A 14,654-nucleotide genomic window follows, 5' to 3' on the forward strand; every position below is an offset into this window, starting at 1 on the left:
CTCGGGAGTAGTCAGTTTTCCTCAGAATAAAGAATTTCCGGATAAGCCAAATCTACCAAATCTCCAGGAAGTCCGAAAATTTAGGAGAACTCCTTATTGCTCCAGAAAAACAAAACAAAAAACACAATGAAAATATCGCTTCTGGTGTTCTTTACATAAAAAATACATCAAAAAGGCACCAGCTGCGTCACCCAGCTGTAGGTTCGCTGGAGCGCCTCTTCTCTTTATCCGGAATGATGTCGCAGATGGTGGACTTCCTCGAATCAATGTCCAGGGTCTTTTTGGCCTTGCCATAGTCCAAGAGACTGGAGATACTTTCGGAAGGCATGGACATTCGAGGTTCACGTATGGATTTCTTGTGCACGGTGGATACAGAACAACTCGTGTGCTTCTCGCCTACCATCTCTACTGTGTGTCCGCACACGTCAGAAAGGAGTGACTTCTCGAGGAAGGGCGAGCCAAACGGTACAGAAGGCCCCGGTGAGATGTGACCCTTTTTGGGGGGGGAACAATGCGAACACAGCACATGCCAAGGACAGAGGCCGTTGACACATTTCTGGATAAGCGTTCTCAAACATTGGTCCCCGTACTTATCCGGATAACGAATTCCGGATAACCGAGACCACAGCCAACGGTGGAAGGTCCGTTCCCGGTAACGTAACCCGTATAAAGTGTTTTCCAGATCTGACACACACAGAGCCACATGGCAGGCTTCTGCGCATAACTGCGGTGTACTGTAGGCAAAGCACGCTTTACAGGACAACGATTCGTCACCGCTGAGCTGTATTGGCAACTGAACCCACTTTTACGTCAGATTTTACACAGGCGCAAAGAGTCAACTGACGGAAACGAACGAAAATAACGCCACGTTTTGTATTTACGTAAACACACAATCACTAGTTTATTTCACGGGCCATCTTTCGCTCTTATTCACGGGGCTTATAGTTACGTCAATTATATTTAATACATTTTTGATTCCAGCATCAGAGTATGAGAGACCCAGCCAGTCTAGATGTCCCACGCGTGACATTTTTCTAGCGGATTCATTCCCGAACCCAAAGGGCAGTCGAAGGACTCTGAGAAGTCTCTGCTGTTCTTCAAAGGAATGTTCACTCTGAAAAAGACACCAGATGCGAATTGTAGCTCAGCTCAACCTTATTCCTTCCATCCTTCCATTACCTATCCTCCATGCGCTTCCTTGCCATCGCATCTGCGGGAGGTGTTTTGCAATAGCTCTGAAAGTAAATACACCGAACGCGTCAAAATTGTACAATGATTTACCGTGCTTGAAGTGGCACTACGAACTAAATTCAGGTTGACTTCGTTTATTTAACTCGCGCGACCCACGTCGTGACGTCATCGTACGTCACAGACTCCACCGACCCGCACCAAGGGGAGTCGCTGCCATGCGCTTCCCGTCACAAGAGCCGCGTCGTTGTATTGACACAAGAGCTGATTCCTCGACTCTCGAGTTGCTTGGGTCCAATAAACTAACACAAACCCGATGTCTTCAGGCAAAGCCACCTATACAGAAGGTTTGCTTAATGCCTCCTCTCATTCCTTCGCACGTAGACATACATAAGGTCCGTCCATCGCTGCAGCCATCCAAGATGTCAGCCAATCGCCGCAGAGTGTTTTGAAACGCAGGCTTTATGTGTGTGTCACCGCTTTCAAGTCAGCTCTCGGCCGTAATCTCCAAGCGCACTACCTGTTTCACAAACCTTTTCACTCGTCGCCTGTTACTCTTCCCTACACACGTCCAGCCAACGCTTGGATAGCGCTCAGAAATGCGCACCGTTCTTCTCCCATAGTTTGCTTCCCAGCAATTTATCTCAACACCAACTGGACGATTTCCATTACACGTTACACAACCGTGACAACGCCTCCACGGATCAATCCGAGAAGCTTCCCACACAACGTTCAGCGTCAACTACGTCAACTAACGAAACTTACGTCCCAGCAAGTCATCTGGCAACTTGCAACGTCACTCGGAAGTTTCAAATAATTCATTACCTGCGCGTAATATATGAAGAAAAGCTGCCTGGATGTTACTCCAAGGAGACCAGTCAACTGGTAGTCCTTATTGAAGTATTTAACGGTAAATACATTGTCCATAAAGACCTGCGACAATACACAGTTATCTTTCGTGCGGAAAGACATTTGGATACGCTTACCTGAAAGGCAACCTTAACGGCCGCGTTATCTTCGATACTTGAGTATATCTCGGAGATTTCCTATTAATCGTGTATAAACAGTGGGACAAAGAAGAAACAGACAAGAGCCATCTGTACAGCAAAGATACTTACATATGCTTCGTATTTGTATTGTCTACCAAAGCATCTTAGCTTTAATTTGAAACCTTCTCGGGAATAGTCCGTCCACAAAACTTCATTGGGATTGTAAAAGGCAGCTGCACACAGAAAGTGCAAAAATCACTTTCTAAGCACCACTGGGGGGTGTCAAGTGTCCTTCAATTCCTGCGCTAATGGTCTACAGTGTGACCAATACTCCCTCCTCAGGCCTTGTTAGCATGTATAGTTAGCCAGTTCTGCAGCTGTTTTTTACAGTATATGCCAACAAGTAGGCCACTTCAAAGCAATTTCATAATAGTAAACATGCCTAGATGCTGCGGCTAATTTGCCAATATTTACATGTCCTTGAGTAGGTGCAGACAACGCTTGATGATTTAAACCTATGCGTTTTTTTTTTTCATTCTACGAATTGCATGTGGACATTGTACAACATATTGTACGTATCGCACGGCACAGTAAGGGCATTGTACAGTTCTGCCTGGAACATAATTGTAACCTACCGCTTTCGAAGACGGCTTTAAACAAACATTGTGCAATTCTTGGTGCAATTCTTGGAATGTGAAATATTCTGCAAAGCACATTGTTGAAAAATACACATCTGTGAATTGCCACTATCTTGTGTGTATCACAGCTGAGTTACATTCTTAACAACGTTATCGGATAATTCGATTCGTCGGATAATGCGATACGTGAAAGTAAGGAATGATCAGTACTTCTCTTTTGCCGATGTTGGGATAGTCGTGTTGAACATTCCGACAGGAATCACTGAGAGAAAATACTCATGAGTGTTTCAAATTAACCACTTCGCTAGTATGACTTACTAATGACATTTTCTGATAGGACATATCTGCATATTGTATCAAATACTGAGCCTTTCCACCTGTAAGCAATAAATAATAGATAAAGTGTCTCGCAGTGCGACGTGCGTAGAGAGCAATGGATCCGGTTACCTTCTCTGAAAATTTCGAAAGCTGTTCGGGTCTCTTCCTGTCGATACGACGTACTGACTCATTGATAAGAAATACAATAGAGCATCCGGATTTTTAGGTACAGATGAGACAATCTAAGGGAAAACAGGAGTCACTGATCAGTAAACACGAAGCTATCTAGAAACATTCTAAAAAAAAAATAAAAATCCAAATTTGTCTGTCTGAAGGCTTTGAAGAGCGAAATCGTGATATGATTGGTGTCAAACCACTCGGGCCGCGAGATCGCGCAGCAAATTTGACGCCTGCGCGCCCTAACGGGACCGATGGTCTCTTGTGCGCCTGCTTGTGCTTGGAAGAGAATTTGAACATTTTGAAGCTGGAATTCCTAGGAATAACGAGACCGTCCCGCAGGACACCTGATATGAGGTGGTAATAACTAAACATTCCGTAATCACATCAAATTATGCAGCAGCTGGGGATCGGGCATTTCGGTGCACGGACGTTTTCGTGTGAGCACGTTCCGATGTAGCGAAGGTTCGGTGGAAATACGTTTCGGTACGTGGGGGGACGTCTAGGGGCAATGCACAACTTACTGAAAACAGCGTACGACCAATAATTGTATTTCATGTGCTCACAAAGGGATTACACGAACACGTCCTTGAGTCTGAGGACAAGCTATCCCTCGTTCCATCCTCAGAGTCGAGGAAATGTTCGCTTCATCTACATACCAGCTCGCTTGCATTTTTCTATTTTGTTCCTCACGGGGGAACTTTAAAAACGTAAGTTCAGAGTTCATACACACTAATTTGAAGGCGTCAAAAAATCAAATTTTTAGCGCAAGGGAAGATCGGACAAACTCTTATCGTATTTTATAGCACGAATAACCTTCCGAGAACTCCGAATTAGAAGACTACGCACAGCTAACGACAAGTCACAAGAAAAGTTTCCATGAATATTGTAACACGTTCCTTCCTTGTCGAGCTCAACATACGAACTGCAGCCTTCAAAATTCACAGTTATGGGGAGAATTGAAGCGTAGACTGCACCCATAATATTGGTATACGCACAGAACAGGCAGCTTAGTGGTTAGCGTACTGACACCCTAATAGTGGACATGGAAGAGTTCTTATTACCTGGTTCATGTATAAGGCAATGTTGGCAGCAGACGATATGTGCAGGGGAAAGAACGCATAGATCTGCGTATGCTTGAGCTGGAAAGGTAGAAAGTATGACGACACGTCGTCCAGTCTTGACCTGCTCTGTGCACTAGACGTACCTTCATTTGGATAGCGTTCCTTGACCACGCATCAAGAAACCATGCAGAGGGTAGATGCTCCAGGAATACACTTCTCACATCCTCCGCCATGATGTCGCCCTGCAAACAAGTGTTGTGTAATGTTCTCCATAATGTAAAAGCCTTGTGTAATGTTATTCAGAGCATAAGAAGGAGAAAGGAATTTTTGACTATTTTTAATACTTCTGTTTACCATAAGTTTGTCGAAGTGGGTGGCGTTTCTGAATGGCACCTCATACGTCATAGCAGTCAATATGGGTAACAGCTTGTTGACAAGGTGAAGGCAGACCCTCCATTTAGGAAAACTATTCCAAGTTTTACCGGTCGAGACCATCAAGGAAAGATCCAGAAGGTCATCCGCCCCCACAAACGCTGCCATGGCAACCATCATGTGAAGGCCCACGTAAATGTACAGCGAGATCCTAAACGTGGGAACAGGGAACAACAGGGCATAGTGAAGTGAAGTTGTTTCAGCAAACGCTTCATGGGTGTCAACAATATTACACCGAAGAGGTACAATTCCACGTCTACTGTTTGTGACAGTGGAACTCACGGTGATGTCGTCAGCATATCAGGCAGCGTCGTCTTCAAATACTTCGGAGACTTTAATAGGACTCGTGCATTTCCAGTAAGTGGGAATAGATAGGGATCGACCATCTTGGATATGAGCTAAAGTAAAAATGGCAACCATAAGCGCTAACTCCACGTGCGTGTTTTCAGTATAGGGTTGTGCATCTACATCGGAAGCTGCGGAAGTCTTATTGATATTGGTAAACTTCCGCTAACCTACGCCAACCCGCCAGCTGACTCCTTGAAAATGCGAACTTTCGTTGACGTTACATTCCAAAGGCAAAAGTTCCTCCTGTTCTTCACGCGAACTCTCTAAACACTATACTACAAGGGCCTGAAAAGTTCCTGAAGAGGGCTGGTTCTTAATACTAATTCTGAATAAGTGAGGCTTTGACCTCCAAGATAAGGCCCTGGATACTTATCATGATCCATACGCATCATTTTGGCTCTGTGACCAAAAGGCTTTACTTTCACAGCGTGACTTGTGACAAGAAGCTGATTTTCAGCCTGAGTTTCTGGGTTCTGAATTTAAGAATCTATTTTGACCGCGAAGGAAAACAAAACGTGGCGGTTTCGTACTGGATGCAAGAGTCCCACGTGAGAGTAGGGTACGACTTGATATCCCTTAGCTCTGACAGCTGGGTGTTGGTCCCCTGTATGAGCCTGGAACAAGCAATGATTTTGTGTTATTTAGCGGAATTTTGCATATTCACGTTCATCGAGAACATTAAGAGATGCTGGTAGCCATTCACTTCTCACGCATGGTAGGATGTACTCTTCTGATCACCTTTTTTTTTTTGCTGTTCTTTTCTATCGCTTTACGAAAACATGTGAAATATGGCTCGAAACCAAAGACTGTATTCAGGACCACACTGCGTCGAGCTCCGTCCCGAACCATATTCTGTTCCTTACCTGAGCTATTTGTATAGCAGTATCGGCAATATGGTCGCAAATAGTCTGAACGGGCTGTCCATACAACATCTTGATAAACACGCAGCCCTTCTGGACTAAATGTGTCTTGGTCTTCGGTTGATTCTGCATATTCACCTGTTCGGGCGTTACGAGAATGTCGGGCTCGTCCAACTGCGTGTCAGAAATTGGTTACACTTACTACGCTATACACTTGCCTGGCCATGCACAAGAGAGAACTTACAGCTATAATCCACCTGGAATTATCGGCTGGATCTCGATTTATCTCGAAGGAAACCAGAGGCGCGATGCTTAATTTAGTCATCACGTCGGCCACTGTGTTCAGCACCACATCCGCCGTGATCAACTTAAGGAAAGGGTCAAAGCCCAGCTTCTTGAAGATCTGTTCCAGATTCGCGGGCGTTGGAGGCGCTACATAAATTGCGGAATGGGGATTTAAAAAAAAATACATCTGCAGACATGGCTGAGCCCTGTTGGATTGAATGAGACTCACTGTTTTGTGCCACACAGCCTTTCCAGAGAAGCAGGACCGGAAGTGGTATTTGCGTTGCTGTTCCTGCACGAGAGGGAACGTTTATGTGCATCAAATGTTCAGCATACGTGCAGTACACCCTGCAAACATCCTGCTAACATCGTGCAAAAAGTAGTTATTTGTTTGGTAGTTTGAAATGGGGCGGTAGTCGCAGTGAAGGAAACGAGAAACATTTTTTAGCGTCAGCTCTTGACGAGTGCACAAGCACATTCGTTGCTCAATACATTTTATACATGCAGCTTCTCCCTATCAGAATCGCTTGGTCCCTGACCGAATCCAGCCCACCAGCACTCTGCGCTTGGGCTTCGACCCTTATTGAAGGGGCTCATAATTTCGTTCTCCACATCAGCACCAGCAATGGGGTACAAAATATCACCTCTGGCCATGAAACTCCCAATTCATCATCTTAAATTTTTTTCTCTCTTTTACGGCTCTCTATTGAATCGACTGCAAGCGTCGTACATGGTAGGATTTCACGCACCGTTCAGGACATTCCGTACTTTTTCTTCTATTTCCAGTTCCAACAAGCTGTCGGCATCTTCACGCTGAGCGCCTGGCGTCGCCGCTACTACAAGCTTGCTACAGGCGTAAATGTAGAAGTTGTCGCAGGGGTCGTGCGGAAAAGATAGAGATCGATAAAGCGCTGCTCCTGCAAAAGGCACGTGTGTGACTCTCTCGCACGGGACGCCGAAGGGAAGACCTCACCTTCCGCGATGCAGAATGGTGTGTTGCAAACCTCGAAGTCTGCAGGGTATGGTTTGCCTCCGGGAAATCGAGCTGGCTGTGCGGGAAAAACAGACTGACTACTGTAGTAAAAGAGATCCAAGAAGGAAACTATGAAGGCAGTACCTCCATACCATTCTAAGAACTGTCACTATTGTAGCGTTAAAGTGCCACTACTGACTAAGGGCCATACTCGACACGACCGTCCACTCAAAGCTTCTCCTCTAGACTACACGCCACACTTGGAGGAGCCATCGGGCTTGAAGGACACGCCTGTGCTACCGTATAGTACCTGAGGGAAGCGCGAAGGATTTCCTCCGTCCAGTGGACGTTTCGAGCCAAGCTCGAGGAACACCTCGAGTAGATGCAGAGGGTCGAACCGTGTATCGTTTAAAAACACGGCCCAGTGTTTCTTTGAACCCCAGTGTCTCCTCCAGTGGAGGAGCACTTCTTTCCTTCACTCACTGGAGTAGAGTTGAGGATCGTTCAAGAATACGGCCGTAAATCTCGAGCCTACAGAATCGTACAGAGCTTATGTCATTGCGATTTCAGTGTCTCACACTGTATTCTCCCAAAATATTGTTTCTTTATGCGACGCGTAAGTATCACATGTCTAGTTTTGAGAGAATTTCTAGTTTTGAGAGGTATGACGTCGTTGGGTGGCGCAATCAGCCCACGTGTCTGGCAACAATGCGCCTTGGAGGTCGAGTGGAGACCGAGAAGGCGCACGCAGTTGCTAGGCGACGGGCGCCATAGCTCGCAGTGACATAGTTCGCACTAGCATAATGCATCACCGCCAGTGGCGTAGCCAGAAAAAAATATTTTAGGAGGGACTTTATGGGGACTTACATTTATGGGGACTTACATTGGGAGGAGGATCTCCCCTCGTTTCCCTCTCCCAAATGCACTACCTTAACTACGATTTCAGGGGTGTTTTGAACCCCAAAAAACCACAAACACCACTGATTACCGCCCGTGTGTGCGTACAGAAGAGAACCTAGTGCAGCCTAATGGAGTTTCAAGACACGAAAACTGCACTGTCCGCGTTTTGACCACGCCAACTTCGAAAGTGAGCGCACTGTGTTGCATCCCACTGCTCTCTTACGCGTAGCTCTGTTCCTGTTTCGTCACACTTCAATCTTACCCGAGTAGGTGGGAGAGTAGCAGGTAGCAGCGTCACAGTTGAACTTTCGTTATACATTGTGGGCAGGGTGCCGGCGGTGTGAGTTACGCTTCCGAACGCAGCGGTGGCGCTCGTAGCGCTGCTGACCGAAGTGGACTCGGCACTGTGAGTATCTGGGGGACTGGCATTTGTGTAACCGGCCGTTCCGGTGCTCGACGACCATGTGCCGGTGTCATTTACGATCAGAGAAAAGATATCGTACCCGTCTGTCGACGATGACGGCGCGGTGACTGTTTCGATGACAGAGTAGTTGACGTAGACAAAAGACGAGTTATCCGTTGTTCCTGTACCAAGGGGAAGAAATTCATTCGGCCCATGTGTGGCCACTACAAGTTCTATGCCCCGACAACATGACAACAACATGGAGGTGTATCTTTCCGCCAGCGGAGAATGTAGTCCACACGTTGAGTGGGGAATCCGAGAAGAGGAAGGGTGGGGAAGCCAACTCGATCGCGTGTTTCGTCAACGCGCATATTTCGCGTGTTTACCTTATACAGGGTGTTTCTTTTTACCTGCAACAAATTTTTATAAACTGGAGAGTTCCGTTACGATGGTTTTACTTTTGTCGTTGGATTACTCGACGGGGTTACTACTAGGAAACCGTATTTTTCCTCAGTTAGGGAATTAACAGATATCTTTCAATCAATTATCGACTTTAGGGAGCACATTGCAATTGCAATATCAAAGCCTGATCTGTACATGATCCGCACAAACCACTGATGAAGCACAAAGGAAATCGCAGCGCGCGCCATTTTAACAATCCCGTCTACTAGATTCTGCAAGTGGTTGGCTAAAGAGCGACGGTGACGTCGTTTGCTCCGTCCTCACTTAACGTCAAAAAAAAAAAAAAAGGAAAAAAGAAAGACGTCATAAGCGATTTAGGGAAACGCTTATCGAGATATGTTTCACGATCTTTTGATCAGCGTGATCGGTGTATAACAGGTAGCTTGAAGCATGCGAGCGCACTATACGTTCTAACTCGAAGGTGGACTTTTGTGTGCAGTGGACCTGTAGGAGTTTACTTGTGCCGAAATTCAGGGATATGGTTTCTGGTGGATGTAGCAAAGATGGCGCACTATTCGTTGTCCATTATGTTCCTTGTTTGCTGCAGATACGTACCCACCGAAGAGCTGGAACCCGAGGGCGAAGCAGACCATGTCACCGTGGTGTCTGTTAAGTAAGAAGTTGATGTAGATAACGCTACTTCATGAACTGGTTACTACAGATACACACCCGTTTTATAACTCGTTGAAGGGCTGGAACCCGAGGACGACATTGTACCTGTTACAGTGGTATCTGTCAAGTTAGAAGTTGATGTAGATAATGATACTCCGTCATGAACTGCTTACTAATACACACCCGTTTTATCACTCATTGAAGAGCTGGAGCCCATGGACGACATTGTACTTGTTACAGCGGTGTCTGTCAAGTTAGAAGTTGATGTAGATAATGATACTCCGTCATGAACTGCTTACTAATACACACCCGTTTTATCACTCATTGAAGAGCTGGAGCCCATGGACGACATTGTACCTGTTACAGCGGTGTCTGTCAAGTTAGAAGTTGATGTAGATAATGATACCATGAACTGCTTACTAATACACACCCGTTTTATCACTCGTTGAAGAGCTGGAGCCCAAGGACGACATTGTACCTGTTACAGCGGTGTCTGTAAAGTTAGAAGTTGATGTAGATAATACTACTCCGTTTAAGAACTGCTTACTACAGATACACACCAGTTTTATCACTTGTTGAAGGGCTGGAACCCGAGGACGACGTTGCACCTGTTGCCATGGTGTCTGTCAAAGAAGTTAATGTAGATAATCCTACTCGTAATATTAATCGCTTATCACGGATACAAACCCGTCGAAAGGCTGGAACCCGACGATGAGGAAACAGTCCCTGTCGATATTGAAGTTGGTATGTTTGATACGGCACCCGTCCTGCTATTCCAGATTCTGGAATCCGAATCCCAGCACCCAAACAAATCTTTCGAATCCAGCTACCACGTTTGTGCTTTTTTATTTATTTAAAATTGCCGCCTCCGGAGTCCGCCGAAAGCTTGATTGGCCTAAAAAGTTCCTGATCCCACTGCCATCGACAGTAATGTCATAAGGACTCTTCAGCATATCGTGTGTCATAGCTTTTAAAAAGCGCAGTAGGATATCCCCTGGTCAGGTGAAAATGCAGGTGTTTTTGAACAAAAATCTGCATTAATGTAAAACTTTCAGTTGCGTTTTCTTGTTTGTTTACACTGCTCTGCCCTGAAAGAGTTCAGGTAGGAACTCTAGATTACAAGTTTAAAAGTAACATAGTTTTACTTTCGATAGTTTCTTAGCTTCATGGAAATAATTCAGACTCGAGAGTAATGTATTTCCTGTAGTCAATGAACAACATGTTAAATAAATGCCATTTAAGAAAAAGTACATGAGTATGCTTTCTCCTCCAAGTGGGCTATTATTTAATCTGTTATCAAATCCTGCTTCAAAACACTTTTCAGTAGAAGGGTTTTTCATTTCTTTTTTTTTTTTTTTTGAACTTTTTAAAGAAAGGATTCGAAAGATCCGAGATTCGGAAGACTCTGCAGTACCCTGCTTGGATTCTGATTCGCAAAATCCTGGATTCGTCCCATGCCTAATAAATACATACCCGTTTGGCCACTCACTGAAGAGCTGGAACCCGATGTTGAGGAAGTGCCCGATACCGTGGTTGCTGTAGGTTGTGTAGGTGTACTACCCGTCATGGTTCCTGCACTGCTGGTACTAGAAGGTGTCGTTACAACGACCTGTAGTAGTTGGGCTTCCATTCCGGCGCTCAAGTTGCTGCTCCTGGTAGAGTCTTCGGGCATCTATGGCAAGAGAGAACAAAGCAGGCACCTATTGCTCCGCGAGTATACCGAAAACTCACGTGAATCAAATATCCATGGTGGTGGTATAAAAAGTATCAGACCGAATGCAAACGTTGTTAGGGTAATGTTTTTTTTCTTTTTTGACGCAGAAGCAACTAGACTATAGTCGTGTTCAATTTAAGAAGGAGAAGAAATCTAGTCAGTAATCTACGTGCGCAGTAGAAGACACAATAGCGCGCCTCGAGAAATAGTGCAGTACCACCATGGGGGGAGGACTCGCGTAGTGTCATGCGGCCAGTGTTAACAGCCACTACGGAAGCAGGGTGAATGTGATGCATTACATTATCTGGCGGAGGAGGGAGAGTGACGTTTCTGTGCTCAGCCATACTCTCTGCGGCGCAGTAATATTTTGAGAGCTAGGACGGACTAGATTTTTTCCCCTTCTTATAAGTTGAACACGACTATAGCTAATGCTCCTCCAGTCAGTATTGAGCAGACGAGCGGCCCACCAATTCTTCCTCCAGTTCTCTAGTATTGTTTTGTACAGTGTATACCGTGCAAAGATAAAACAGCAGTCTTACGAGAGACCATCTGTTGCATTCAAGTTTTCCTATACTGGTGGAGTACGTGGAATGCTCTAAGAACCAGTACGTCTATAGTGAGTCTAGCCCTATCTCCTTGTGTCTTGTGTTCACGTCCCTACCACCACATGAAGCTCAAGAAAATGATATACCATCAACAGTATTAGCCCTTGGTGATGCATATCATCTCAGGAGCCCGCCCTTATGGCGCAGAGGTCGAGCTCGCTCGTACATCATCATGCACCCCACAACGAATGCTGACTTTACAAATTTGTGGGTGGGGGGCCAGCAGAAGGGACCGTATGACACCTCTCAAAAACACTGTTCCATATTATTGTCACTCGCCGGCCTCGGTGGCTCAGTCGGTAGCGTGCCCGCCTGCTGATCCAAAGATCGCGGGTTCAAACCTGGCCGAGGACGGTGGCAGCTTGGTGGGAGGGAACAAGTTGCTCAGACACGCCGCGAGAGACGTTAAATGTGGTGTGCAGTGTGTAGAGATTTCGGCGCACATTAAGGACACTCAGCTGGGCAGAATTAATCCACAGACCCGACCACTGTGGCGTCGCTCATTATCACAGTTGTCTCGCAACGTAAAGCCCCGAATTATTATTATTATTATTGTCACTCAAGAGAGAGAGAGAGAGAAGAGGCAAACAAAAACTGGACGACATTTGTTTTGCGATTTGCCTGTCGTCATGTGGCTATACGTAGATAGTGCTCGCGCTCGCAGATAGGACGCTGCCGTCATTTTTTTTTTTTCTATTCTGTGTTAGCGCCGCGAAGCAGCTGTGGATATGAGTGGCTTCGAATTCTATCACCGGCTGTGCTGTCCGAGGTTTTCCCTGAGTTTTCAGAAGACATTCCACGCGAATGCCGGCACAGTCCCCCCACCTCCTCAGGCCCAGGACGCATGGTAATTCCCCTGTCCCCCTCTCCTTCCCACTCATGGCCACGTTGCTTCGCGGCGCTAACACCGAATAAAAAAAAAACACACAAAAAAACACTTCCATGGCTCTCCCGAGCACAGGCGTCTCACGAGCACCAGCTAACAGAATGGACCATATCTTTTAAAGGACAGCAGAGGATGACGCTCATGTAAGTTTGCATGCGAGTTATACTCAGCTGCTACGCGGGCAATGGCTCTCAGGAACCGCCTATGGGTAATCGCCAGATTGTATATAAATAGACATCGTGCATATTCAGAGAAAAAGTAGTACGTACTACCAAGACGATCTGTTCGTGTTCGACACTATGATTAGACCGTCCTTTGTCATTCCAGATAACCGAAATTTTCTCAGTCAACGCATGCGTTAAAAATGATGACCGGCTGCGTTTGTTCATCTCGAGAATAAATGTACTTACAGCGCTCTCCGGCAAGAGCGTGAATGACGTGGATGACGTGCAATTCTTACGGCACCGCAGACTGGAGCTTTGTGCTTGCTTGGCTGTAGTATCCGGAACTGCGAGATGCACGTGTGAATGCGACACGCGCAATCACGAGAAAGCATGAGGGGAACGCCTTATTATTTTTTTTAACATTCAAACTTGAACTCAACAAGAAAGGGGAAAACCAACTAGCAAATTAACCGCCGCAGCCTAAGGTGGATATCGATTGACTTTATAGTGCTCACTAAGGAGGACACGTATCCTCAGATGCTTATGCATGAATAAGCTCAGCAATGTCACCTTGTCATGAGAAATGTGGGGAAAATGCGTACATGGTCTGAAATGCTTCTACTATATACAGCAGACGCCAGCATGTTGCGTATATCTTTCCTCTCAAAATTTGTCATCCTACAAGAGGGTATTGAACGGTTTTTGCCACAAGAGATTGGTGTGAAGCAACGTTATCTGCTTGTCGCTTACTGTGACAGTCTTCACCAACGAATCCTCCTGCTCCAGTCAGTCCTCACTCCGAATCGAACTGGCTTTCGGCACGGATATAAGTGTGCACTGGAGGAACGTGTACGATACATCGTCCGAGGAACCCCCCCCCCCCACACACACACACACTTCCGCATGATGGTATCAACCTACTAAACAGATGTGAATAGCTGCCATCCCTCATACATCCTATAAGAAAAGTTGGGACATGTGGAGAGCTGAGGTGGTGAACTAGTAAGTGCCTATACCTCAGCACGAAGTACCTTCTGGAAGTGCAGATACCCGTGCTGGAGCACGTTGGGACTAAGCACTTCATAAATACCTCTTTGGTACATACCTGGCCAGTGCAAACCATTTTCAAGCAGCAGCAGAACGAAAGTCAGAATGATCACAAGCGCGTATGTCAGGATGGTTCTACCTTGACATCGAAGGTTGCTACAACGCAGAGCGGGACATATATAAATGGGCTCGGCGAGGGTTATTTCTATTTTGATTCCTATTATTACAACTTTCACGATACACTACTTACCTTGAATGTTTGCGGTTACGACTCATGGTATACCAAGACTACAAGTGCCTTGGTCAGAAGACGCAGGGCTATCACGTGGAACGAAAATCTTCTTCTTCTTCTTCATCCTCGGGGAAATGGCCGTTATCCACTAAGGGCGATTGGCCAGTACCAGATGAGGGTCATAGGCGTGGATTTTCCTGAACGCTAGCTATATATGAGAGGAGGAGGAGGAAAATGGAATAGGCAAGGATGGACGTTCTTTTTCCTCTTCTTCAAAAGAGTGGTGCATAGCTCGTTGGCATGCACTTCGATTTAATCACGAGAATCGGACATATCAGACCCAGTAAACCAGAAATA

General features: G+C 45.9%; 1 protein-coding gene across 3 annotated transcripts; it reads right to left on the minus strand.

Annotated features, from left to right (window-relative positions):
- Positions 1-856: 856 nt before the first annotated feature.
- Positions 857-14,397, minus strand: LOC135368678 (endothelin-converting enzyme 1-like). 3 transcript variants are annotated; one of them, XM_064602115.1, is made up of 31 exons: positions 14,316-14,397; positions 14,124-14,221; positions 13,265-13,362; positions 11,123-11,321; positions 10,337-10,375; positions 10,210-10,272; positions 10,080-10,142; positions 9,959-10,021; positions 9,833-9,895; positions 9,707-9,769; positions 9,593-9,643; positions 8,435-8,757; positions 7,273-7,348; positions 7,049-7,216; positions 6,529-6,591; positions 6,259-6,446; positions 6,018-6,188; positions 5,685-5,768; positions 5,089-5,204; positions 4,729-4,957; positions 4,518-4,616; positions 4,375-4,452; positions 3,263-3,375; positions 3,134-3,192; positions 3,026-3,077; positions 2,813-2,880; positions 2,307-2,410; positions 2,175-2,234; positions 2,014-2,121; positions 1,180-1,235; positions 857-1,114 (listed from the first exon to the last, which is right to left on the minus strand). In XM_064602115.1, exons 1-31 carry the CDS (start codon positions 14,339-14,341, stop codon positions 1,009-1,011), a joined length of 3,147 nt encoding a protein of 1,048 aa, XP_064458185.1. In that variant the 5' UTR covers positions 14,342-14,397; the 3' UTR covers positions 857-1,008. The 3 variants fall into 3 exon arrangements, with proteins under 3 accessions (XP_064458185.1, XP_064458184.1, XP_064458186.1); XM_064602114.1 differs by having other exon boundaries at positions 2,169-2,234; XM_064602116.1 differs by lacking the exons at positions 857-1,114; positions 1,180-1,235; positions 2,014-2,121; positions 2,175-2,234; positions 2,813-2,880 and having other exon boundaries at positions 2,309-2,410.
- Positions 14,398-14,654: the final 257 nt, after the last annotated feature.

Source organism: Ornithodoros turicata, chromosome 9, assembly GCF_037126465.1.
Source record: "Ornithodoros turicata isolate Travis chromosome 9, ASM3712646v1, whole genome shotgun sequence".
NCBI lineage: Eukaryota > Metazoa > Arthropoda > Arachnida > Ixodida > Argasidae > Ornithodoros > Ornithodoros turicata.